Raw genomic sequence first — 25,852 nt, 5'->3', positions numbered from 1 at the left:
TCTTATAAAAGCAATTTAGTTCTATATTTTTTTTTCTGAAAATATAGCTGAAAGTATTTTACAGAATAATACCCGTTCAGTGACGTAGTGGCTTGTAGTCAAGGATCTTATAAAATAGAGGATCTACCCTTACAACAAAATCCTGAAGCCATACGTCACAGTTTCGCCACCCCTACTCTGCCCACTCCGCCCAATAGGATCGCAATGTTTTGAGCCAACAATCATGGCGGAAACGAAAGTAGCCAATCAGACGATGGTAGAAACGAGAGTAGCCAATCAGACGTGCCGATGCTCGGTTGCTTTTTGGCTTCACCGATTTAATTGGATGAAGATGCATATGGGCAGATCCTCTATTTATAACATCCTTGCTTGTAGTATTGTATCACTCCCAATAAAAAATTCTGAGTGCGCGGCTGATCAGAATTACTTCCAAGACAATTATATTAAGTATCATATTGCAAAGGCTACTAATCAAAAAGCCCGGCAATTGGATTGGCTTGCTTAGAATTCTCAAAGCTGTAGTCGAGGATACACTGTGGTACAATCAGCGGCAAAAAACCTGCAACATAATGATGTAAGTTTATTGTGAAATGACGAAGTCTTTTGCTCCAAAATAAGTGTTCACGGGAGGATGTCGAGGTTTATCCTGGCGTGATTCGTGCCACTTAGACGTTATGTTGATTCCCTGTGCTGTTAGGCGTAGTATCACAATAAACTTACATTCTCATGTTGCAGGTTTTTTGCCGCGGATTGTACAAGTCGTGTACCCTCTGCTTATGGGACATTCCATGTCAAATCAACAAGTCATCAGACTTACAATCCGCGGCAAAAAACCTGCAACATGAGGATGTAAGTTTATTGTGAAACTACGCCTAACAACACAGGGAATGAACATAATGTCTAAGTGGAACGAATCCCGCCAGGATAAACCTCGGCCTCCTCCCGTGCACACTTATTTTGGGGCAAAGGACTTCGTCATTTCACAATAAACTTATATGCTCATGTTGCAGGTTTTTTGCCGCGGATTGTACCATCTCTCATTTTTGTTAAAAAATGATGCGCAGCTTTATTACTGTGGGAGATGAAAAAAATCCAATTATTATTTCTCTCCTCCTAAAAGTGTCCCCATACAGGGTGTTCAAAAATTTCAAAAAAAGGTTGTTTTTTCAGTTACAGTGATTATTAAAAATTGCCATAAAATGGTTAATGTGTGCACTAGAGACATGAAACAAACACTATTGGAAAGCTTAAAGATTGCTCTACAAGTTGTACTATATTGAAAAATCTGTACAATAAAAAATAAAACTTCAAAAATTAAAATTAAAATTTGAATTTTGAATTTCGCATAGAGATGTCCCTTCGAATTTGTTCAGAATTGTCCAGATTGTAGTCTCATATGTGTATTAAACACCACAGAGTGGCATTTTGAGCACTCGATGGGATCCGATTTAAAATTAAACATAAACCAAACATTGCAAGGTACTGACGATGTAAATATCTGGGTTCAGATCGATAACCATTTGCCTGTAGCTATTTACCTACAGCATCAAAGGAATTTATATTCAACTTCATTTGTTTCTTGATGTATTCATATGCATTTACACAATTATCTACCTTTCCAGTTATTTAGAGAGGTATTAGGTTTCCGAACAATACTCAATACAGGTAATTATTTTTGTTAGTCAGTATGAACGTTTCTAAATTTATATTGGCTACATAGATACAAGTTATTTTCATTTCTTTATTTCAGGGTTGCCATTACAGATATGTGGAGGTGCATAATTGAAATAGGAAAAATAATTTATTGACAAATTATTTGTGCTGAAAGTGTGTGAAGTGACTATGAACAGTGTCACTGTGCTTCATAACATATTTGATACAAATATTGTGTAAGAGAAGGAAATATATCCCTCCCTTTCATAATAAGTTCTGTAACAGCAATCCTGAAACAAAGGAATGAAAATAACTTGTATCAATACAGCCAATATAAATTTAAAAACGTTCATACTGACTAACAAGAATAATTACCTGTATTGAGTATTGTTCGGAAACGTAATACCTCTCTAAATAACTGGAAAGGTAGATAATTGTGTACATTCAAATGAATACATCAAGAAACATGTGAAGTTGAATATAAATTCCTTTGATGCTGTAGGTAAATAGCTACAGGCAAATGGTTATCGATCTGAACCCAGATATTCACATGGTCAATACCTTGCAATGTTTGGTTTATGTTGAATTTTGAATCGGATCCTATCAAGTGCCCAAAATGCAACTTTGTGGTGTTTCAGTACACATATGAGACTACAATCTGGGCAATTTTGAACAAATTCACAGAGACATTTCTGTGCGAAATCGAAAATTCAAATTTTAATTTTGATTTTTGAAGTGTTATTTTTTATTGTACAGATTTTTCAATATAGTACAACTTATAGAGCAATCTTTGAGCTTTCCAGTGGTGTTTGTTCCATGTCTCTAGTGCACACATTAACCATTTTATGACAATTTTTAATAATCACTAGAACTGAAAAAATGCCCTTTTTTGAAATTTTGGACATCTTGTATGGGGACACTTTCAGGAAGAGAGAGGTAATATTTGGAATTTTTTCATCTCCCACAGTAATAAAGCTCTGCACCAATTTTTACAAAAATCTAAGATCGTCAGGTCAGATTTTGTCATTTCATTGGTTGCTTTTACATGGAATGTACCTCATTAGATTGTACCTTCTGCTTCAAAGCGTATAAAACCTTGAACACGTGGCCTCGAATCCCCGTGGTGTAAATGACAGTAAATGAAGAGTTTGTGCAAAAACGCACTAGTGTCAATTGTTCCGAAGAATTAAAAGACACGCTTTCGAGTGTTTTTAAGTAAACTAGTTGAAATAACTCTAGAAAAAACTGTTGAATGTAAATAAAATTTTAAAGGTAACGTAAGGTAAAATAAATAATAAAATCTTTAAGCTTTTAAAAACCTTTTACCAGTGTTCGAATTATTAAGAGTTTTCATGTGATAATTATGGAGTAGATTCGAGTTAATAGATATGAATAGCTCCAGAGGAGGAATTTATTATTCCAGAGAAAGTTAGTGATTGGTGTTCAAACTATTTTGTTCAAATTTTCTGTTTCGTGTTGTTATTAGTGATATTTAAAGTATTTAAAAAGTGTTCTAGTAAAAAGTGTGAAGATAATTAAAAGATTTATTGAGCAAACGGACGCAAGTAGCTTCCGGAGAAGACTTTATCAAGGTTAATGCCATATCTTATATTTTATCGAAAGTTTTCATTGCCACTGTTGGTACTAGTTACCTTTATTAGGATGTTATTATACAGGAAGGAACCAAAACACAAAATTGTTAGTTTTAGGATGAAGGGATAGATCGAAGCAAAATAGCGCATTTTTGTTCTGAGAGGATATCCAAGCGTCTTGAAGATCGATGGCTGTGATAGTTCAATTGGTTGAAACCTTGTTCTTTGCTGAAGAGAACCAAACTTGTGCAATATTTTTAAACTAAGGTGTGAGTATTTTCAATATCACGCCAATGTTGATACGTAACTTTGTGAAATGCAGAACCTATTAATTGAGAAAAAAATGTCTTCATGATTTAGAGTTAAATTTGGGCACATTTTTTTTCTTTTGGCACACCAAGCGAGATTTTTTCTGTTCCTTCTTGGAGTGAATTGATTCCTTCTCCATACCTACACCCATCTATTAATAGTGTGATTTAAGTAAGGAATGTCATGAAGAAAAAACTGATGAAATGCTTTCAGGCTATAAAACGGTAAAGTATCCTTTACATTTTAATTAAATGAATTAATACATTACATGCGTTTTACATTGTTCATTAAAAATGCTTTCCATGTCTTTTATGACAATCATAGATGATCATAAACAGCGTATACCCTCTGAAAAGTTTAGAACTACAGCATTGAGAATTCTGATAGGTACTGTGCCTCGATTTTTGCTACAAGATACAAGACGAGACAGAGCTCTTATAATACAGATACATTTTGTGAGACGAAACATCACTTTCACATCTTCCCCAGACGAGACAGGAACTCTTGTCCCGTAGGTAGTTTTTTAAAAAGAAAATTGGATATTCATATTTATGTAGACACCTATTAGAAAACATAGGGACACAGTTGAAGCTGTTATCGACCATCAGGATTAATAGGTTCTAGTTATAAACATAGAATTCTTCCTACTTTACATCCTTCAACTAGGCTCACGTCCAGCCGTGTAAGTTGTTAATAAATAAATAAACGATCAATGAGAACTTGTTCAATAACTAACTACAGTAATTAACTCTATGGCCTATGGAACCTGGAGGTTCAATGCCGCATTCACAAAAGCTCTCCATTGACTTCTATCCTTAGCCAACTGGATCCAGTTTCTACTTTGTATTCCTATTTCTGCGACATCCATCTTAATATTGTCCCCCAATCTGCGGCTAGGTCTTCCTAATGGACGTTTTCCGATTGGTCTTCCAGTCAAGACTTTGAAAGCGTTCCTGCTTCCATTCTGGCTACATGACCTGCCCACCTGAACCTTCTAGACTTGATGACACTAACAATGTTTCATAAACCGTGTAAACTATGTAGTTCCTCGTTATGAAGTTTCCGCCATTCCCATTCTCGTTTCTCTTGGATCCGAATATTCGTCTCAGGATTTTATTCTCAAATATTTTCAGCCATCGTTCTTCCCTCAGAGTAAGCGACCATGTTTCACAACCATACAGAACAACAGGCACGATTATTGTTTTATATAGGCTATTTGAAGCTTCAAGTTCTTCTACAAAATTCGCGACGGCAAAAGATTTTGAACTGAATAATAACAAATTCCCTGCTTTCAGTCGGCATTAAAGTTTTTCGTGAATATCAGTTTGGTCTGTTAATATTGACCCTAGATATTTGAAAGTATCTACTTAGTCGAAAGTATTACTTGACTCGTTCACTTGTGTAATAAATAATAATAACAATCTATAATACAAATTTGCATCGCAATATATAATTTACTGAGTCATCACTTAAATCCTTAAAATTGGAACTATTGACGAGTGTATGAGACAGTATTGAATGTAACAGAGTCCATAGCGTGGTTCTCAGCTCTGTTGGAGGTAAGACCATGTGGGGTGAGGCATGGAATGACCTGTGCTGTGAGAGTTCATCCTTGCATGATAGTGCGAAATACACCTATCAACTTTACCGGATCGAAGGTCCGGTCGTAGTTTCGAGCCTATGTTAATACTAAATCTATTCCTTTATAACTATCTTATTGCACAAGGAGGCAAAATAAAAACTTAAATATGAAATTTCTCAGCTTGGGATAATCTTGTAAATATTTTTAATATCCTTCATTGATTTTCTTAGATTCTTTTCTTCTTCTTAGTTTAATTCATTCATAATCAAGTCGCAGCTATTTGTCATTGATGTCTACTTTCCCAACATCAATTTCATTTAAGAGATTTCAGCAACCTTACGGAATATAATTAACTGGGTATTTTATGTAGTAATTCATGGTATTTAATGAGATTAAGAATTTACCGATAGCTACTTGGATATCACATGTCGTTTTCATGCAGTGTACTGCACGTAGAGCAATGTAATAATAATAATAATAATAATAATAATAATAATAATAATAATAATAATAATAATAATAATAATAATAATAATAATAATAATTGCTATATGCTGTTTCTAAACTATACTTTGAACTAAAGAACAAAAATTAAACCATGCATAAATAACACTTTTAAATGCCATTACTACAAGCAGCGCAATAAGTGCACAATGAAACCTGTTCAACTGTTACCTCACTAAGTTCTAAGCTTCACCCACACTTTTCCATCAAGATTGTTTGCTCATTTTTAGATTAACGTCCCATGACTATGCTCCGAGGGTAAGCGAGATGGTGATGATGATAGAGAACTAAATGGTGGAATGAAGAAAGTGGAACACCGAACGAAACGAGAAGACCCCGAAAAAATACCCACACACGGCGTTTGTCCAAGACAAAAACCCATTTGGCACGAACTGGAAGCGAACCAGGGACCCAACCGCACAAAAGGTGAACGCTCTAGTACTGAGCGACAGTGACTCATTCTTGAAGATCGTGTATTAGTTGCAAGATTCATTATAAGCACATAAGACAACTCTAAAGGTTCATCCGTCAATTACTTTTACATATGATATAAACGTCACTTTCTTATAATTTGATACTACAGTGCCATAATTTTGGTTCAACATTTGATACTTTATTTTCTATTAGTTCTATGGAAACTTTTTTTCAATTCATTAATCATTGAAAAACTACTTAATAATATGAGACAAACTTGTAAGAAAAGCTGATGATGGAAACAAGGTTTCAGAGAAAGGACCTGAGTTTTGTTCTGCTTGGTTAGAGCGGACCGAAAGTCTTGGTTTATGCGTTGCCCCGCCGTATAGATCCAATTTTCTGCCAATTGAATGACAACATGTTTGTTTGCCATACATTGTTTTCTAATGATTACAGACCAGATTTATATGCAAAATGCATGTTTATAGTAACATGCAAAACCGTATGGAAAATATTTTTTTCTTTCCGACGAACTTGTAAGGATTCGTTTGAGACGCATATGGTACCGCATAGAACTGCATATTTGGAGTGAATTTCGATGTGTGTACATGTTTCGTAAACTTCGCAAAATAATACGTATTTCCGAATTTTGTTGCTGCATGCAGTGCGCCCCGGAATATGCTGCTGCATATTTAAGAGTATATCACAAGAAAGTAGGTTATATTTAAAGTGAACTGAATCACTTTGTAAACACAAATGTGGAATAAAATGTTGTATAGAATAATAGGATAAAGTATTGTATCCTAAATTAGTCCACCCTACTTGTCTTGCATGTACACGGTCTTCATCGCGTAGCAGAAACAATTAGATGTCAATATGCAGCAGTAGATGCACTTATATCAAACGTGAAGAAAGTACTTTTTGAAAGCTCCATCGCGTGTACGTATTTTTCGCGAAGTTGCGAAAAATGTTCCGGTTCAGTGTTTCTTCCAGACCTATTTTTTGGGGGTGGTGTTGCCCCCCGGAGCTTTCAGAGTGCCCCCCGGAGCAGACCAAAATAATACGTTAATAATATAATAACAAATAGAATAGTATCAGCAGTGCGCCCCGGAATACTAAATGTGCCCCCGGAATATTTTTTTTCTGAAAGGAACACTGTTCCGGTATCTTTGAAACCAGTGGGACTCGTGGCTAGAACCTGTGTCGTATTATGCAGATAACTTAAATCAAGTATAGGAAGTTGTAGACTCACTAAATCCCGATGATGCAGCCACTATTTATGTGTCATAAAAATGTTTCTGTACAAGTGGCATTGCAAACAAAATTAAGTACCTACACAACCACTTCTCGAGAATAATTGAAATTATCAGACAGTTAGAATCCCGTAAGAATGCTTTGCATCATTCACTTTCCTTATTTGGGCGAATTATCGCAGAGTTTGTCCAGTGAAAGTCATGGTCTTGCGAAAATAGCATCAGAAAACTTTGCCAAGTATTAGGCAAAAATCTCGGGTACAAAACAATTCGTGACATTGCAAATGTACTTAATAGGGATGCGCACGAGACGAGTCGAGACAGAATTTTCCTGACAAAATTCGAGTCGAGATACAGCTCTTCTAATAGAAAAATATATATTTTTCGAGTCGAGACATCACTTTTACAGTGCATTTTTGAGACGAGACAGTTTCAAATCTTGTCTCGTGCGCATCCCTAGTACTTAATGGTGAAAACGTGGAATTGAAAGAGTACCTAACACAGAAAGACACTTGGTGTTTTTCACAAGCACCAGTGACTTCTGCTGATGTAGAAAGGAACTTTTCGATCTATAAAACGTTTCTCACTGATAAAAGCAGAGAGTTCATAGGAGCAAAACTAAGGAAGACGTTCATAATTCATTGCAACAGATGTCATTAAGATAAGATATTTTTGTAAGAAATTGACATTTTATTTTCTTAGTGTATATTTCAGTGCATATGTTAATTTTTAAATGCATATTTTAGTGTATATATATATATTTTTTTTTTGCATATTTACATGCATATTTTGGAGTTTGTTTGTGCATGAAAATCCGGGCACTACTGATGATCAATCAGTGCAATTTTCCGTTCTTATTAAAAAATTACGATCACAAGTATTTTCATACTGAAAAAAGTTGTACTGTAAGACATGGCGTATTTTCGAAATTTTTATTCCTAAAGAGGAACACGTTAGTGAATCCGTCCTTAAGAAAGTTACCAAATTATATTTTAATATCGAAATTCAGGGCCGGCGCTACCAGTTTTGCCGCCCTGGGCGGTACTTTCACGTGCCGCCCCTTTAATCTGCAAACCTTATTTTGACAGAAGACATTCAAGTATCACAATAAAGTAAGATGACCCATTTAAAAACATGTATCAAATGGAAAAATAAAAAATTGAACTACCTCTCTTGAATGCTTACATAATAATTAAACGGCTCCATACATGACACAATATTCAGTATACTCCATTTTTCTGTATATCTGTGATATACAGCAGAGCATACAGAAAATATTTATATTATATTATATTATATTATATATATGATTTAGTCATGACTAAGGATTTTAATCTCTAAGCTTATCAAAAGGTGCTTCCAATAGCGTATGGAGCACGAAGATAATATAATGAATCAGATATTACGGCAAAACCTAAGTGATTAGCATAAGCTTTGTAATGTACTAAATCATAATAAAGATACATAAATTTAACATCCTTAATTGAAAGAAATTTTTCTTACTTTGATATGAGCAAATTCCTATATCACCTTCGCGTAGTCCAATGTTTCAGTCAATTCATGTTCTATTGATATCATCGCTAGACCACTTAAGCACGTTTCAGACATGAGAGAACGCAGATAGTTTTTTAATAAGCTTAAGTTTCGAAACACTTCTGTCTCCACTTGCCACTCTTACTGGTAAGGTTAACAAAATCCTAAGTGCAACACTGACATTGGAAGCAGTCATGTTCCTTAATTAATTTAGTCTCTTTTAGTGAACTTTTAGGCTTAATTATAGCGGATAACACTTTCAGTTCGTCTTTCAAATCCCTGGGGTTAATATCTTTCTATTCTTCGTGTGTTAAAATGCTGGCAAGTTCACTGCGCTTTTCACACAAAAGTTCAGGTGGCATATCTTTAAGATTACTTATATCATAAAGAAAATAAAAATACTGACTGTGATGTTTAAGTTATTCAAACCTTTCTCTTAAAACTAACGCAATCACGTCTAGAACTTTGTAATAAAAATCAATCTTGTATCTTGTTTCTGGACTTCAATAGCTTCATCCTCTGCCTCGTGCTGTATGTAGTTTGTGCAAAACGAACGATTATTGTCATGTGCTCTGTTACCAGAAATATCTGGCGTACAGTCTAGTATTATACTATAATATTTTGAGCTCTCAACGAAGACAGTATTTTACTATTTATTTGTTCACTAAGAATTTGAAGTTTCATTTGGACATTTTTCCCTATGTAATGGTGGTATTTATTTTGTCTCCCACGGTTCTTTGATGTGTTCGGCCATGACGCTGTCAAACTTTGCAAAGAGTTCTACCAGTTTCAGAAAATTTCCATTATTGCTTGTGTAAAGTTTTCCGATGTTCCGCGTAACGATAGACATTGTTCACCTAAAAACTGTATTATTGCGACTAGTCGTTCTATTAGGTTCTTGTAATGTGCTTCGGCGTGTCTCGAGATGCTATAGACTACAACGGCCTGTCTCAAGTGGGAGTTTACTTTTTGCATACTTAAGAGTGGAGTGTTAAAACATTGCTGAATAGAAAAAAATATAAAAGACACCTTGATAATCTTATCCAGCCTACTGAAAAAGCTTATATACGCCGCTGCAAAGGAAATATTGAACGATATACCTGTTTGATAATTGAAAATGAGGGAGAATGCTCTGAATTTCCTGAGTGCATATTTTCCTGAATGTGAGTGAAGTAAGTTCAATTACATTCTCAGGTGAACACAATTTTATTTTTCCATGTGGGCCTATTACGAAGCATTATACTTTGATAGTATTAGTTTCTTTTTCAAATTTTGCCGCCCATTAGACTTGCCGCCCTGGGCAGTGGCACGGCTCGACCCCCCCTCGCGCCGGCCCTGTCGAAATTTGATCCCATTTTATGATCATAAATGTTTCTTTGAGGATATGTTGTACGTGGATGCTTAACTCTTGACAGTAATGTTGCTCTTATATGAAAGGTAAAAGTGATATTCGTTATTTTTGATTGCTACCAGAGAAATGAAACTAGCAACCCGTGCGTCGCGCACAAGCGCGAGAGAATACCAGAATAATTCTTTCCCACGCCCATTCCAAGGGGTGAGGATGAACTTAAACATCATGAAAACTGATTCCGTTAAACTCAGCGACCTCGAAAACTATGAATTCAACACTAATATCTGTCGTTTTCAATTTCATATGAAACAATTAGAGAACCGAAGAAATCCTTGATCCAATCCATACGTGTTTGAATTACGAGCGTTAAAAATTCAAAATTGAACAGATTTTGTAAAAAGTTTGAAGTAACCATTTTTTGAGATGGACTGCTCATTTTTGGTATTGAGGAGTTTTCTCGGGTGCCCAACACAATAATGAGGTCAAAACATACACATTTTGCAAGATAAGGGCACTAATTGAAGAGGTGGTGAATGGTAATGACGTCTTACAACTTGCAACTTGCCTCCTGTTTGGCACAACGGGTCGATAGGCTAATCGTATGTATTTCCCACCCTTGACTACTGTCATTCAAATATCACTTTCCTGTGAGGCCTCTTCAAATTGAACAATAACATTTATCTCCTAAACGCTCTGCCAAGAAACTAACGTGAAAAGGAACTCCGAACCCAATCGTATGTGTTTATGTACTGTGGAAGACGATGTTTCAATATCTCATCCATAAATATATCAAAGAATTTTAATGGTAGTTGTTGGAAAATAGTGGCCGAACTGCAGGGAATATTTTAAGATTTTCGGTGAGAAATGGGGCCCTAAAAACACATAATCGGCTAACGACGATGTCTGTGAGCGTTTTTCTTGATAATAGAAGCCATCTTGTTCACAACTTTGAGCGCATATTCCCACTAATCATTTTTGTATTTTTTATTTTTTTGACCTATTTGTCGCTGAATATCTTAAAAATTTCCCTGGAGTTTGACCAATATTTTTCCATAATCGGCATTCCAATTCGCTGGAAAATAACAAAACATGACTAGCGATGATGTATTGAAACATCTCCATCCGCATTGCATACGTATAGGCCGACAGGGTTCGAGGTACCACTCAGAATGATTCCGCAGCCAGCCGCCATGACGCTGCGCGAGCTATTTGAATCGTCAATTCCGCGTGGTTGACTATAAATAAAATACCGGTGCTGTAAACTGATATTCATATGCACTATCAGTGTAAGTCTGTGATGAATAATTTATTTGGCTTAACTTCATTTTAACAATAAACTGATTTTTTATTTTCCACACATGATACTACAGTGCGCCCCAGTACAAAAGTTTTGCTGGACATCTGATCCGGGTAAAACAACACATTGGTGACAGAGCTATTTGAGAAAATATTGGTCTAACTCCTACCTAAAGAAGGGAAAGAACATCATAATGTAGATTATCACAAAAATAATTATAAATACCACGACGTTCATTGAATTTTGCACGCCTGGCAAAGCATTTCAGAGACAAATGTCATTGCTCAATTTGAAGGTGGCCACACAGGAAAGTGATATTTGCATGGCAATATAGTCGAATAGGGGTAGCAAATACATTATTTTAGCCTATCAACCGTGTGAGCTAAATGGGAGGCACTTTACTAGTTATAAGACGCCATTACCCTTCACTCCTCCCCAAAAGTGCCCTTATCTTGTAAAATACCTACGTTATGACCTTACTACTGTGTTGGGCACCAAGAAAACCCCCCGATACCAAAAATGAAGCGTCTATCTCAAGAAATGATTACTTCAAACTTTTTGCTAAATCTGTTCAATTTTGAACTTTTAACGCTCAGAATTCAAACAGTCTGCGATCGAGGGTTTCTCCGGTTGCCTAATTGTTTCATATGTAAAAAATGAGTCGACTGAGCATAGTATCAATATGAAGTCAGAGTGACACCCCGCGACGTTTCCTAGTCAGAAAAGGAAGTGGAAGAATTTTTCGAGTTGAGTTGAGTTGATTTTGAGTTTAACGTCCCTTTCAGTAGTGAGGCTATATAAGACGGGATCTATTGATTAACATGGAATCCGAACCATGAGCTCCCGCCGGGAATCGAACCTGGGTCTCCTACACCAAAGGCGCGTATACTAACCGCTTAGCCACTTAGAATTTTACGAAGACATTAGAGAGTTTAATAACAGAGAAAAACATTTAAAAAGGTAATCATGGAAGATTTCAACACCAGAATAGGACAAAAAGTGCCAAACGAAAAACCAATTGGAACTTTGGGATATGGCGAATGAAACGAACATAAAAACTTCTAGTAGAATTTACCGAAGCCGAGTAAATATATGTTATGAATTCATTCTTTAAGAAAGCGTTGCAGAATAGACATCCAAGTGGAAGGACAAGCGAAATTGACTACACCATGTCAAGCAGAAGATACGTGATTGAAGACTACAGTGTTGTTAACAGGTTCAACACAGGAAGTGATCATCAAATTGTAAGGTGCAAACTGCTCATGAAGATCAAAATCGAAAGAAGTAAGCTTGTAGAATGATAAAAATGTGTAATAAGAAAAAATTCTCCTAGAAGAGTACAACATATTTCAGTTGGAATTAAAAAGAGTTTTCGCGAAGGATATGAACATTTCAGAAAGTAAGACGGAGATCACGAAAATGTTGGCGGATAAAGCTATGGAAATGGGAAATATTGGAACGAAGAAGAGTGGGAAGAGAATCCCTGAAGATACACGACGTTTGACAAGGAAAAGAAGAGAAATGAAGATTAGTAGTGACAACGTAACATCCAAAATAAAATATATGGAACTTTGCAAGACAATACGAAAATGTATTACAGAACATATAAGAAAGTTCAACAATAACTTAGTAAAAAAAAAAAAATCATGGGATTTAGGAAGCCAAAAGCAGAGTCCTAGGAATGAATGAAAGTAGATCAAAGCTAGAAAAAGAGCACGTCACAACCATTGAAAACTGAGGAAGAACATGAAGAAGATTCGATCATTCTACAGCAAGATATATTCAAGCGATGAACCGGAAGTGAAAGAAAGTGAAGTTGAAGAAGAAAAAGAGATGCCCTCTCCATACTGCAAGAAGAAGTCGTATCTAAAGGAGCATGAAACGAACAAATGCATCAGGAGAAGAAGGAGTTACATTAGACACACAAAAGGAAGTTATTTATTTATTTATATGTTTCAGATATAGATCTATGTCCACTTTACACTGAAACAAAGTAAAAAAAAGTATGTAAGAACCAACATATATATATATATATATATATATATATATATATATATATATATATATATATATATATATATATATATATATATATATATATGTGTGTGTGTGTGTGTGTGTGTGTGTGTGGTGTGTGTGTGTGTGTGTGTGTGTATGTGTGGGTGTGTGTCACATTTACAGAGCCTTTAGTTTGTTTCTTACACGATTGTCAGAGTGAAGAATATCAACATCTGACGATAAATATTATACAATGATGCCAGCCTGAAGTATAAAGAACGTTGTATAATTTTTAGTCTGAATGTTTGAATGTTACATATGTTAGTAACATATGACTGCGAGTAAGGTGGGAAGGTGCACGAAAATTGAGAACAGAAACCAATAATTTGGAGTCAGTTTTTTCCATTGATAATTTTGTAGAGAAGCAGTAAAGCTGCTATCATGCGTCGAATAAATGGAGTGTATATATCTTAAGTGTGGTTAGGCGCTGTGCTTTATTAAGACTACCATACGCAATGAAGGAACTCACTTTTTAACAATAGCAAGAAAAAAAAATGACAGAATTAAAACGGGGAAAGTTTGAAGCACAGACCATATTCCATATCGGTTAGCATCTATGGCCATTTAGCCCGTCACGTATGAGGGATGACGTCCCTCGGCGAACACACTATCCGGGGAAAAGGAAGGAAAAAAGCGGCCTGGGACCTATAAATTAGGTAGCACCCCGGCATTTGCCTGGTGTGAATGAGGAAAACCCAGATAAACATCATTCAGGGTGGCTGGCCTGAAAAAAGCTTTTACACTTTTTCGACCGAATGCCCCCAAGCATTGTTTTTAAAATTGTTTCTAGGGTTAAGTAGTATGTGTAGGGTTCATAAACAATGTATTAAACGTGCTAACCACTTTGTTTCAGGACAATTTCTGAGTTTCAAATCGTTTTTAAAAACCCAGGTATTTAGATCGTCCATTTTTCTTTTTTAACTTTCATTATGAAAATATGCTAATTCATACTCTTTTATTAAACAGCGGGAATATGCAACCATCGCTTCCGTATTGTGAATAAGGTTGTATAATCTCTAGGGGATTTTCAGTAGTAAACAAGCAGGAGGGCCTGTTGAACATACGTGTTTGAAAGGATTTTGATTCTAAGACTTATTTTATTTTTTTAACTTTAATGTAATATACTTTACATTCAACATATAAAAATTTTATCTTAATTTAATAAAAATAAGCGCCTTTTTAAAGAGTTTAAGAATCCTTAAAAATCCAATTTTCTTAAAAATCCGTATAAACGAAAATATATAAAAAGGAGTCGCGTTGTCTCAGTGATAGAGTGCTCACCTCTGCTACTTGGAATCCCTGGTTCGACCCCAATTCTCGCCAAATGTGTTAAGTGGTGGACAAGCGCTGTGTGCGTAGGGTTTTAAAGTCTCCTATTTTATTCATTCCACCATTTCGTTCATTAATATCATGAACGTTTCCTCGGAGCATAACGTGGGACGTTAAACTAAAGAACGTTTATAGGACAAAATCTTTTTTTTTTTTTTTTTTTGTCATGCTGAAATCACAGGAGAATAGGCAATTATCATCAGTTCCAGCGAAAATTTAGAACTTAGCTACCGAACAACCTACTGGAGGTTGACGTGCATTTTAGTTAAATAGAAATTACCATATCTCTTTGATTTGGCCACCCTCCCCCCGCCAGTCGATATATTTTATTTTCCCAATGTTTATGTTGATGACTTTTGCAAACTTTTAAAAGAAACAATATATTGGTTTTCATATGGAAGTCAAAAATACATCTAAAAATAATATTAACTGGTAACGTGAGAGACTAGTAAATTGTGCAAGATAATCTCACGTATATGATGATAACAAAATAATGTATATTTACCCATAATCCAGGGATGTAATCGCCTCGGGTGTAGTACTCTGTATTAGCTGATGATCTGTTTATAGCTGTTCCCATTCCATATTGGTTGTTTTCACACACATATATTATTGGCAAAGACCATAGTTTTGAAATATTAAACGTTTCAAAGAGCTGACCTTGATTAGCAGCTCCATCCCCATATAAAGTCAAGGAGACATTTGGTTTACCTTGATACTTATTTGCAAGTGCCAATCCAGCGCCAAGAGGAATCTGAAATGAAAAAGAGCTTTAAATCTCCTTGGCATGAATTACGAGAAACTTGTTAGGCTCAAAATATAGATAGATATATTGAAAGGCTCCACGAAAATTTAAAGAATCCAACATTTTGTAATTTTACAATAGTGAAGAAATAAGTAAATAGAATACTACCTTTTGTTTTGTATGCCATGTTGAAATGTTATAGGCCCTTGTTTTCCCTTTTTTCTGTTTTATTTGAATTTTTGACTACTAGTTACTATCATCTGATGTCTCGAAGCTGTTACTCTCGATCTGGTCCCGCCCACTTGTTTATCCATGCTGACTTGCAAGCACCTGAAGTTATTGCTGCGTTGCAATTTAGCATATACCTATGAACTTGTCCAATCAGTTACGGCTGTGCGGCGTTTGCTTATTGGCGTGTGCGTGTGGCTCTGTTTACGAGACATAGCAACAGTCGAATACTTTCAAGAGAAGTTATCAGCAGACGACAGGTGCGCTGTCTTCTGCTTTAGACGGCAAAGCTACCTAATTAGAGGACAGTTTGTACACTGACACGTCTGTAGTGCTTCTATGCCTACAATACATAGGGTTTGATGTGCATAGTCTTGGTTTAGATTTCCATTGAGAATATTGACCAGTGTTTACTTCAGATCAAGAATGTGAAGAGACACTTTAGCTAAAAGGTTTATAAAAGCAGAAATAACCAAGGGCGCCCATGTTGTGGTTTCCAGGGAGCAAGTATAAGCGACATTTTAAATGTAGTCTCAAATTTTGCGGTAACTATTCTAAAAAATCTATTGGGTTTTTGATCTTCCGAAGTACATTTTTCTCTAGAGGGGGGCAAGCGCCCCACCTTGTCTCCCATGATGGGCGCCCTTGGAAATACCGGAGATGGCAGCCGACATACTAGCTACACTTACCATCCAAAGGAAGTGTTTGGAGGCTGTATCACCTGGGCAAATTTAATTCTTACAACATACTTAATCGTTTGCCAAAAGACATGAACAAAAAGTAGGCGAATAGAAGAAAGTGCTGCTTGATAACTATAATTAAAAATTTTAAGCTGAAAGTGCTTTTGCAATTGTACACATGGCATATAGAGGTTAAAAACACTCAAAAAGATACAATACGTTGTGTTTAGTTCCAATATAACAATCTCGTTTTTGAAGTTTTAATATTTGAGTTTGTCTCTTTTGTGATTTACATCCTTATAGTTTAACTCTTTCGAAACTGTATAGAAGATACAGTAAACTAAATTTAAATGGTTTAGGTGGAAAAGGAAAGATGTACAGTTACTGTTTATGAATTTGGATGTTAGAAATAGTTTGAAAATGTAGAATGGGATATCACTTTCTGGTATTATGAATTGTTTACTTGTATTATGAGATCTAATTAGAAGATGTAGCTCGTTATTGCTTTAGTACGTAGTGCGGCAATTAGAAAATGATACTTTTGGCGGCGAAATTAATTTTGGTACGGAAAGTTTAGATAGTGATGAATCTTGCGTGTGTGCTTGGAAACCATACAAAAATTTTGTCGTGGCTAAAATTTCGACCAAACTTTTTGCGGTGTTTTTGCAAACACCCTGTACATCCACGACAAGTTCTCCCCTACATACATTACGCGAATTTGTTTAAATCAGTTGTTATGCGAGTATCGCCAAGACTTATTCTTAAACTTCTTCATTTACGAATCCGGTGGAATAACTATTTCTTAAACCACTTGTAAAGACGATAGATATTCAGAGATGTCTGCCTCACTTCCGTTGCAGACACCCTTCTCAATTCTTACAACCAACTATGATATGATAAGATTCTTTTTCTCTCTCCTTTCCCCTTTTTGAAATAACTTCTCTGTTTTACGGTGAATCATCTGTCTGACGTTAATGTTACCAAACCCTCTTAGAGTATTACTCCTGATATTAATTCAGATTCTATATTTAGCGCTGACTTCATACTTTCGCAGCTGCTAAACTGACCTTTGAACCGAGCACTGGTGGTGACTTGTGCCACCCCCTTTTTGTATAATGTTGTGCAATCTTAACTGGTTTTAGTTGGAACCCATGTCTGTATTCTTTTTCTTTTTACTGAGTGTTACCCTTGTGAAGGTGTGTGCATTTTGGAACTTTCATAGTCATCAGAATCGTCGCGCGCCTATCATAAGTAGTATGAGATCACCTTTAGCCAATCAGAGTTCACCAAGTGGTCCAAACCATTACCTCATCAACATCCAATCAGCTTCTAAAGAAATTTTTCTAACTATTGCACAACCTGATGCAATAATGACACACCCAAACTTGAGACACATAAAACCTCAGGAATGAGATCCCTTGAGTTTCATTACCTCCGAACTACGCGATGAGCACATAACCCGTACTCCCGTACTCTGCACTCCTTGCAGAGTTGTTACTCAGTTACTTCAGCGATATGTTAAACTATGTATATTTCTTGGCTAGTGCATCTAATTGTGATCGCATCTCCTGGGCTAGTGTTTTGTAAAGTGAAGTACGAAAAAATTGAAAAGTGATGTGTCATGTTAATAAGGCGTGATGACCGTTACCACCCCCGCCTCTAAAAACTGGATTTCAAAATGTGCTTGTATAGTAAGTATATTTTCTTGTGGCTCAACCAGAGAGCTGTTGTATACTTATTCACTAACGCCCTAAATATTCTGGAATATTCCGTAGACTCAACTACTTGCTTCCGCTCCTACTTTCATGGAACGATACACTATTTTCTGATGTCGACTTGATTCTCCCTTAATGCCACACCTACGTTTAAATAATTAATCTTTAGGAACCTGTAACTTTGATCTTGATTTGTGATTTACCTGTGATCCTTAAATCTTCTGTCATTACGGTCTGTAAAGAAACTGAACTCTTCGACAATAAACAACTATCAACACTTTTGTAATATTGTAATATTATTGTTACTACAACAGACCGATAGAAAATCCCAAACCTCACCATAAATCTAGTAGAGACGCCTCCACTCGGACCATACACTGCGAATTACGTGGTAAGACACCTTACGGTGGATCGTCGCGAGGGTGAATTCTACAAGTAGTCTAGTATCGCAATCCTGTTGGCTCCAGGGGACCTCTATCCTCCCTTCGAAGAACCTCACCTGGACCAGGTACGTCAAGACTCTGTCTCTACTAAGACGCCTGTTGCTGACCTCTTCTCTGCATCCACCTACAGGTAAGAACTAACATCTTTCAGCCAATCCGCTCGGGCTATCAACAACCGCTCCCAGTTTTCTGACTTCAAGAAATTACTGTAGTGAGTGAGTGAATTTCGTCACCTATGACAAATTTGTGTAATTCGATTCGCAATAGTGTTGTGTGTCGCCAGTGAGTAGTGTAAGAGGGTTTTGGTACGGAAGTGCATCTTAGTGTAAATCATGTGTTCGTCATTCTCATGTTTAGCTCAACGTACCGTCTTCCTATCCTTGCGATTTTCAATATGGTATCTGTAATGTAATATTTCATTTGACCAGGGGAGTCGCTTCCTCACTTGGCTTAATACTTAATACGTAAATGAATATTCTTTAAGCCCTAGTAAATTAATTAATTGAGTTACAATGATCGTTGGTTCTAACTGTTTGGTCGTTCAACTACTCTCCAGCTGTAATTGCCCATTTGCTTGAACCCTCTTATTTCTGACGAGGCGTACTCGTACCTTATTGTTTCGTCCGCCTCTCTTGATATAATCATTGATATCGGGATGTGTTTGACTTCTCTCCTTTGATGTACGAAACCTGGATGTGTTTCCTATCGCCATTCTTGTGGCCCACTTTATTTATAAATATTTATTAGGTATTTAACTAACTATACATGCGTATAATTTGACAACACGGCGGGCAATTAAATTCTAATTATCATTTTTGCAATATTGTAATATGACCTCTGTTGGGTTAATGATTCATTGCGCCACCCTCAGATTGAACGACCGCTCTTTTGCTGAGGCCGTAGCCTCTGACCTTAGTCTCATAAATCACACCGCTCCTTGTTTAGATCACAGCTATCGGTGCGATCCAGGGAGAAATTATTTAACATTTATTTATTGTATTTATTGCATTGACATTGTCTTAGGAACCCCGTAATATTTTGTGAGATTGAGGAAGCGACTATTCGACGAGCTTTCACCTTTTACGCAAGGATAGAGGTAGTATTCTTAAAACCAAACGTTAACCAAAAAGTCCTACCGGTGGTTTCGTTTGAGTTCGACCCCTACGGGCTCGACGACACTACAATTTTCAGCCTGATCGGTCACCAGTGTGGCGGATGACGCGGTTAAGTTTAGAGTGGATGCCGTCTCGTCATTATCTTAACAATGAAATAAAGAGTGAAAATAGTTAGTTCTATGTGTGCTTTATGAATACTCGAGTAGCAGCTTTCATGCCTTTGCATCAGCTCGTACTAACCATTTGAAATATAGTGGCTCCGTAAACACTGTCACTAGAGTCCTGAGTGGCAATCGGTCATGTTTCCGAATGAATCTCCCGCTTCAACCTCTTCACACGCTATTGTGATGAGCGCAATCTACTATCCAACGTCTAGGTGCATTTAGCGTCGCAGTGGTCGAACGACATTTGTAATGTATCGTAATGGTCTACTATAACGGCAAGTCTTTAATGAAATAAAAACTAATATTTAGTTTATGGACATTACTTACCATAGCTCCCACTATTCCATTTCCACCATAGAAGTCCTTTGTGTACATATGCATAGAACCTCCTTTGCCCCTAGAGATACCAGTGGTTCGTCCCATCAATTCAGCCATCACTGGATAAACAGAGCCTCCCATTAAGTAAACCCATCCATGACAACGATAAGAAGTGATTACCTGATCACCTTTACGTAGTGCCGTGTGTAGACCAACACCTACAGCTTCCTGGGGTAAAATTATAAAGAACACCATAAAACAATGAGATAAAATATAATATTAAACCAAACATGAAACTTGCTATGATACTTAAAAACTAGGCTTGATTAACTATGGGAACAAGTTAGGATCAGATGTTAAATTATGTATTTGCATCTTTCGGTTTCATGCCGAAAAAGGAATGTCAAATTATAACTAACAATATTCTGGGATTCACTTGATTTTGAGTTAAAGTCAAGATTAATCTCCCGATTTAATATTGCCACTAGATTAAATGTGTGCACTTTTTCTACACGTTTCAAACTTTTTAAGAAATTGTTCGTGGCTATATGATTAGCATATGTACCTTATGTGCGAAGTACCAAGTTCGATTACCGGTGGGATCTCATGTGGTTCAGATCTCACATTAAGCTGGGGGTTGACGTCTCATACGCTTCGACGTTGAAAAGGAACGTTAACAAAAAACAGAAGTGGATACAGCTGGTATGGATTAAGAATTTTTAAAGTTGAAATCAACTATCCTATCAATCCAACAATTTGACTTTGTCGCAATCAAAAGTGTATACCCATTCTCATCATATTCAGGTATTTTTGAATTGTAGGATCAATTTGGACGAATTGCTTTGGAAGTAGGAAAGAAAGAACATAATTCTCTGTAAGTTACCTAAACAACAAAATAAATTTCAGTGTTGGAAAAGCAATTTTGAGACCTACCGTAACGTAACTACTACTTATTATTATTATTATTATTATTATTATTATTATTATTATTATTATTATTATTATTATTATTATTATTATTATTTAAGTATTTTGCCTTTCGGCAGGTCCTGGGACTAGAGAGTTTTTTTTTTTTAATTTTAGATTTAGGCCTGGAAATGTATCTATCTTCCACGTTTTTCGATCTTCAGATTCCTCTCTTAACTCCCAATATTTTCTTCTGTTTCTCAGATCATCTATCAGTTGCGTTCATCTTCTTCCTATTCCTCGCTTTCCTTCCATCTTTCCCCGGCGGGAGCTCATGTGGTTCGGATTCCACGCTAATCAGTAGGTCCACGTCTCATATAGCTTCGCTGCTCAAAGGAACGCTAAACTAAAAATCAATCAATCAACCTTCCATCTTTCTTTCTATGGCGTTATGAAGAAGACACTTTCTTCGCAAGATGTGTCCAATCCAATTGGTCTTGCTAAGAAGGATGCTGGCTAGAAGTGTCCTATTCTCTCCTATCACTTATAAAACATCGTTTGTAGTTCTCTCTGTTCCTTTTATCTTCTCCATCTTCCTCCAACACCACATTTCGAAGCTCTTTAAATATTTCTTCTCTAACTTCCGCAATGTCCAACTCTCTGAACATTACAGTCCAATGCTCCAGATATAGCACTTGACCAACTTCTTCCTATGTCCAACATTGAGCCTGCTAGTCAGGAGTGATCTTTTCTTGTTGTATGTTTCTTTGGCTATGGCTGTTCTTGACCTAATCTCTTTGGTGCATTAAGCGTCTCTCGTCAAAATACTTTCCAGATACTTGAAATTCTCGACTTCTTCAAGTTCTTTTTGTTCTACTCTGATCCGTAAGGACGTGTTTCCTCGGATATTTTCATGACTTTCGACTTTTCGATGATGATTTCCATTCCATATATTTTTCCAGTATCAACTATTTGTCAATCATCTCCTGTAGTCCTTCTTCGGTTCTAGCTGTAATAAACGATATCATCTGCATACCTGATATTGTTAATGATCTACCCTCCAATCTTGATATCCCCAATTTCCATTAATGCTTCCTTCATTAAACATTCACTGTAAATGTTGAATAATTGTGGTGACATACAACATTCTTGTCTGACTTCTCTTCCGATCTCCACGCTACTGGTCTCTCCTTCAGTCAAGCGCAACTTCACTCCGGTCTCTCCAGATGACTCCGATTTCTTTAAGTATTATCAGAAGTTTCGTCGAATTGACCCGGTCGAAAGCTTTTTGCCAGTCGATGAAGCACAAACATAGCTCTTCCTTCACATCAAGAACTCGTTCTGATATAATTCTCATGAACTAATAGCATCTCTGGCGCCTTTTCCTTTCCGGAATCCAAACTGATCTTCTAATACCTATCCTATCTTACTTTCCAGCCGTCTGTTCCGTATGCGTACAATAATCTTTCCAGTGTGGGAAATAAGGCTAATGGTTGTGTGCTCGCTGTACTTCTTTGCTGGCTTTTTCTTGGACAATGCAATCATCGTAACATCAAGAAAATTCTTTGGCCATTCTCCACTCAGATAGATCTTGTTAATAAGCGAAGTCAATACTTTCATTGCATTGTCTCCTAATCCCTTGAGCAAATCTACTAGTGTGTAGTCTTCTACAGTGGCCTTTCTCCTTCGCATGTCTTTGATTGCTTGTAGTACTTCACTTTTCAATATACTGGGTCCTTTTCTTCATCATTCACCTCTTCCTCTCTGCTTCGATCGCAATATCTTTGGGGCGATTCTGCTGATCATACAGATCTTTTATGTATTCCTGCCAAATTCTAAGGATTAATTGATGAACAGTGACCACATGACTTTGTTGATCTTCGATTCCAAACGTTCATATACTTTTGTTAGCTTTCCCTTCTAATTCTTGTGCTTTCTGACACATCAGATCATATCCATGAGTTGAAGTTCCATTAACTCTTCACATATCTGTTCCATGTACTTTTTTTGGCTTTGTTTGCCTCTCTTCTCAATTCATTATTTAGCCTTCTGTATTTATTAATGTCCGTGGTTTTTGCCCTTCTGCGTCCCTTCATCTTCTTAAGCACCGCTTCAGTTATCCAGGGTTTTCTCGGTGCTCTTCCCATCCTGCCAATGTTATTGTGGAGTGTGTCTAGTAGAATCTGTTCAACTTTTCCCCAACTATTTTCTACATTGCTGACTATATTGCCCATTGCACAGATTTTTCTTCAATCTATTCTTTCACATCGCTGTCGATATTTCTTAGTCGCTCTAAGTTCCATTTTCGATTTCTTCTTCCATTTTTCTTGATCGACTTTACCCAGGTTTGCATTTCCGCCACTAGGAGATTGTGATGTCCGCTCCCGGTAATGTCTTCACGTCTCGTACACTATTCCTGAAACATTGCTTTACAAGATTGTAATCTATTTGGTAGCGTTTCTTATCTCCTGGACTTTTCCACGTGTATAGCTTGGTTTTTCTTTTCTTAAACTACGTGTTCATCACCATCAGGTCATGTTGTCTGCAGAAATCGATAAGCATTTCACCCCGTTCGTTTCTTCTACCTAGTCCAAATGGTCCTACTGTCTTATTCGCAGCTCGTTCTCTTACTACGCTGTTGAAGTCTACCATTACTATGGCGTTGACCTTGCCTCTTTCTTCCTGATGCAAAATGTCACTAATCTCATCATACATTACTTCTGCTTCATTTTTGTCATGGTCAGTTGTTGGCATATACTCTTGCAGTATCACAATATCCACTGTACTTAGTTTCACAAACATCAATCGGTCACTGTAGCATTCCACTTTGGTTATATTTCTTGCTACTTCGTTCTTCGTTGCTATCGCAATACCATTCTAGCCCTTAACGTCATCCGAATAGTATATTCTGTAATTTCCCGACACTGTCTCACTTTTTCGCGGCAATCTTACTTCACTCAAGCCCATTATGTCCATTTCCATTTTCAAATTTTCAAGTTTACCCGCACGTCATAGAGTCCGTACGTTCCAGGTACCCATGCTGAAATGAAAGTTATTATTTTCTCCTTTGATGATTCTTCCCGGAGTAGTCCCCACCCGGAGATCCGAACGGGGGACTATTTTATCTCCGGAATGTTTTACCTCAGGACGAACCGTCGTATTTATTTATTCTCCTCCTTCGTCCATCCTGGGAAAAAGATAATGTGGTAGTATTCCTATTTCCTTTCCACTTCGTGGTTCATCCGCCTTTTAGGACAGTTTCCTCTCCTAAAGACAAGAAGATGCCCTGACCTCTACCCGCTTATCCGCCCTCCGAGAAGGCCGTTGGCACTTGACAGAGGTTGACTCCTTACCCGGGAGTCGGTCAGTCCCCACCTACTTTAGCCACCAAAGACGTTGCCCGCTTTCTCCCGTGAGGAGGTAGGTTGGGATTTTTCCCTCGTTTAGGATAAGACCCGAAGGCTTTCCTCAATCCTCTCCAGTACTTTTAGGAAGCAACGTAATTACTTGTCATTCAATTTTTCAACCATAATTCTCTATTTAGAGGTATATAAAATAACACATTTGTAATAACTTCTCAGGTGGTAATTGCTTGCAAATCCATTTGAAGACATCCAAAGTGTGTCTTCATCTGGCAATGGGAGTGAAACCGAATTTCCCTTACTTCCCTGCAACACTCTCAGATTTAGGACTTGTAGTGATTTTTCAATTTGAAAGCATTCTTTAAATTGATCTGAGGCACATATATCACAGAAAACAGTGAATTTGGCATTGCATAACCATATATTGTATGCAGTAAATGCCTTACATACAGATTATTGAAATTAATTTTAGTACATTACTTACCATAAAGAATTCAAGATATTCAAGAAGTGGAAAGCAATCGATGTTATCAACACTGTTTGAGCTACTTCTTCATTTTGAATCTCTTAATCGATTCTGTAAAAATCATTCGGTTATATACCCATTAACATATATACTAAGTAACAATGTAATTTGAAATGGATATAGAAACCACGTAATGGTGAAAGAGAACTTGAAGAGATCGACCATTTCAAAGAATCATTCAACAAGAAAAGATTACTCTTAATTAGCAGACTTTGTATTGGACTAAGGAAGAAATTGATCAAGTGCTATATTTGGAGCATTGGACTGTATGGTTCAGAGACTTGGACATTAAGGAAGCTACAGAAGAAATATTTAGAGACTTTCGAAATGTGATGTTGGAGGAAGGAGAAGATAAAATGGACAGAGAGAGTAACAAATAAAGATGTTTTGAAATGGATACGAGATACACATCTTGTGAAGAAACTGTCTTCTCCACACCGAGAAGGAAAGATGGAAGGATAGTGAGGAATAGGAAGACCACAATTGATGATGATTTGAAAAATAAAAGAAATGTTGGGAGTTAAAAGAGGAAGTTGAAGATCAGGAAACGGGGAAGAAACATTTCCAGGTCCAAACCTAAAATTAAAAAAAATTTAAAAAATCATTAGTCCCAGGATCTGACAAAAGGCAAAATACTTAATAATAATAATGGTGAAAAGTTAGCTATCTTCGTTTTTCGTATAGGAGTTTATAATATTTATTATATTTTTTTAAAAAAATAGACATGGTAATACTTTCATGATGCATTGAACTTTAAATACGCATTTTATTTCGA

At 36.6% G+C, this 25,852-nt stretch overlaps 1 protein-coding gene across 5 annotated transcripts in view; it reads right to left on the bottom strand.

Annotated features, from left to right (window-relative positions):
* The window catches only part of LOC145662490 (putative pyruvate dehydrogenase E1 component subunit alpha, mitochondrial), a 138,653-nt gene that overhangs the window by 37,619 nt on the left and 75,182 nt on the right, over positions 1-25,852 (bottom strand). For all 5 annotated transcript variants that reach the window (XM_081728131.1, XM_081728111.1, XM_081728140.1 and 2 more), the window contains 2 exons: positions 20,293-20,511; positions 15,381-15,629 (listed from right to left, as the gene is read on the bottom strand). In XM_081728131.1, the coding sequence (XP_081584257.1) occupies positions 15,381-15,629; positions 20,293-20,511 (468 nt within the window). The remainder of the gene's footprint in view (positions 1-15,380; positions 15,630-20,292; positions 20,512-25,852) is intronic.

This window comes from Thermobia domestica, chromosome 1, assembly GCF_964235325.1.
Source record: "Thermobia domestica chromosome 1, izTheDome1.hap1.1, whole genome shotgun sequence".
NCBI lineage: Eukaryota > Metazoa > Arthropoda > Insecta > Zygentoma > Lepismatidae > Thermobia > Thermobia domestica.
Note: the sequence above shows the minus strand (reverse complement) of the source record. Positions and strands in the feature narration are given on the sequence as shown.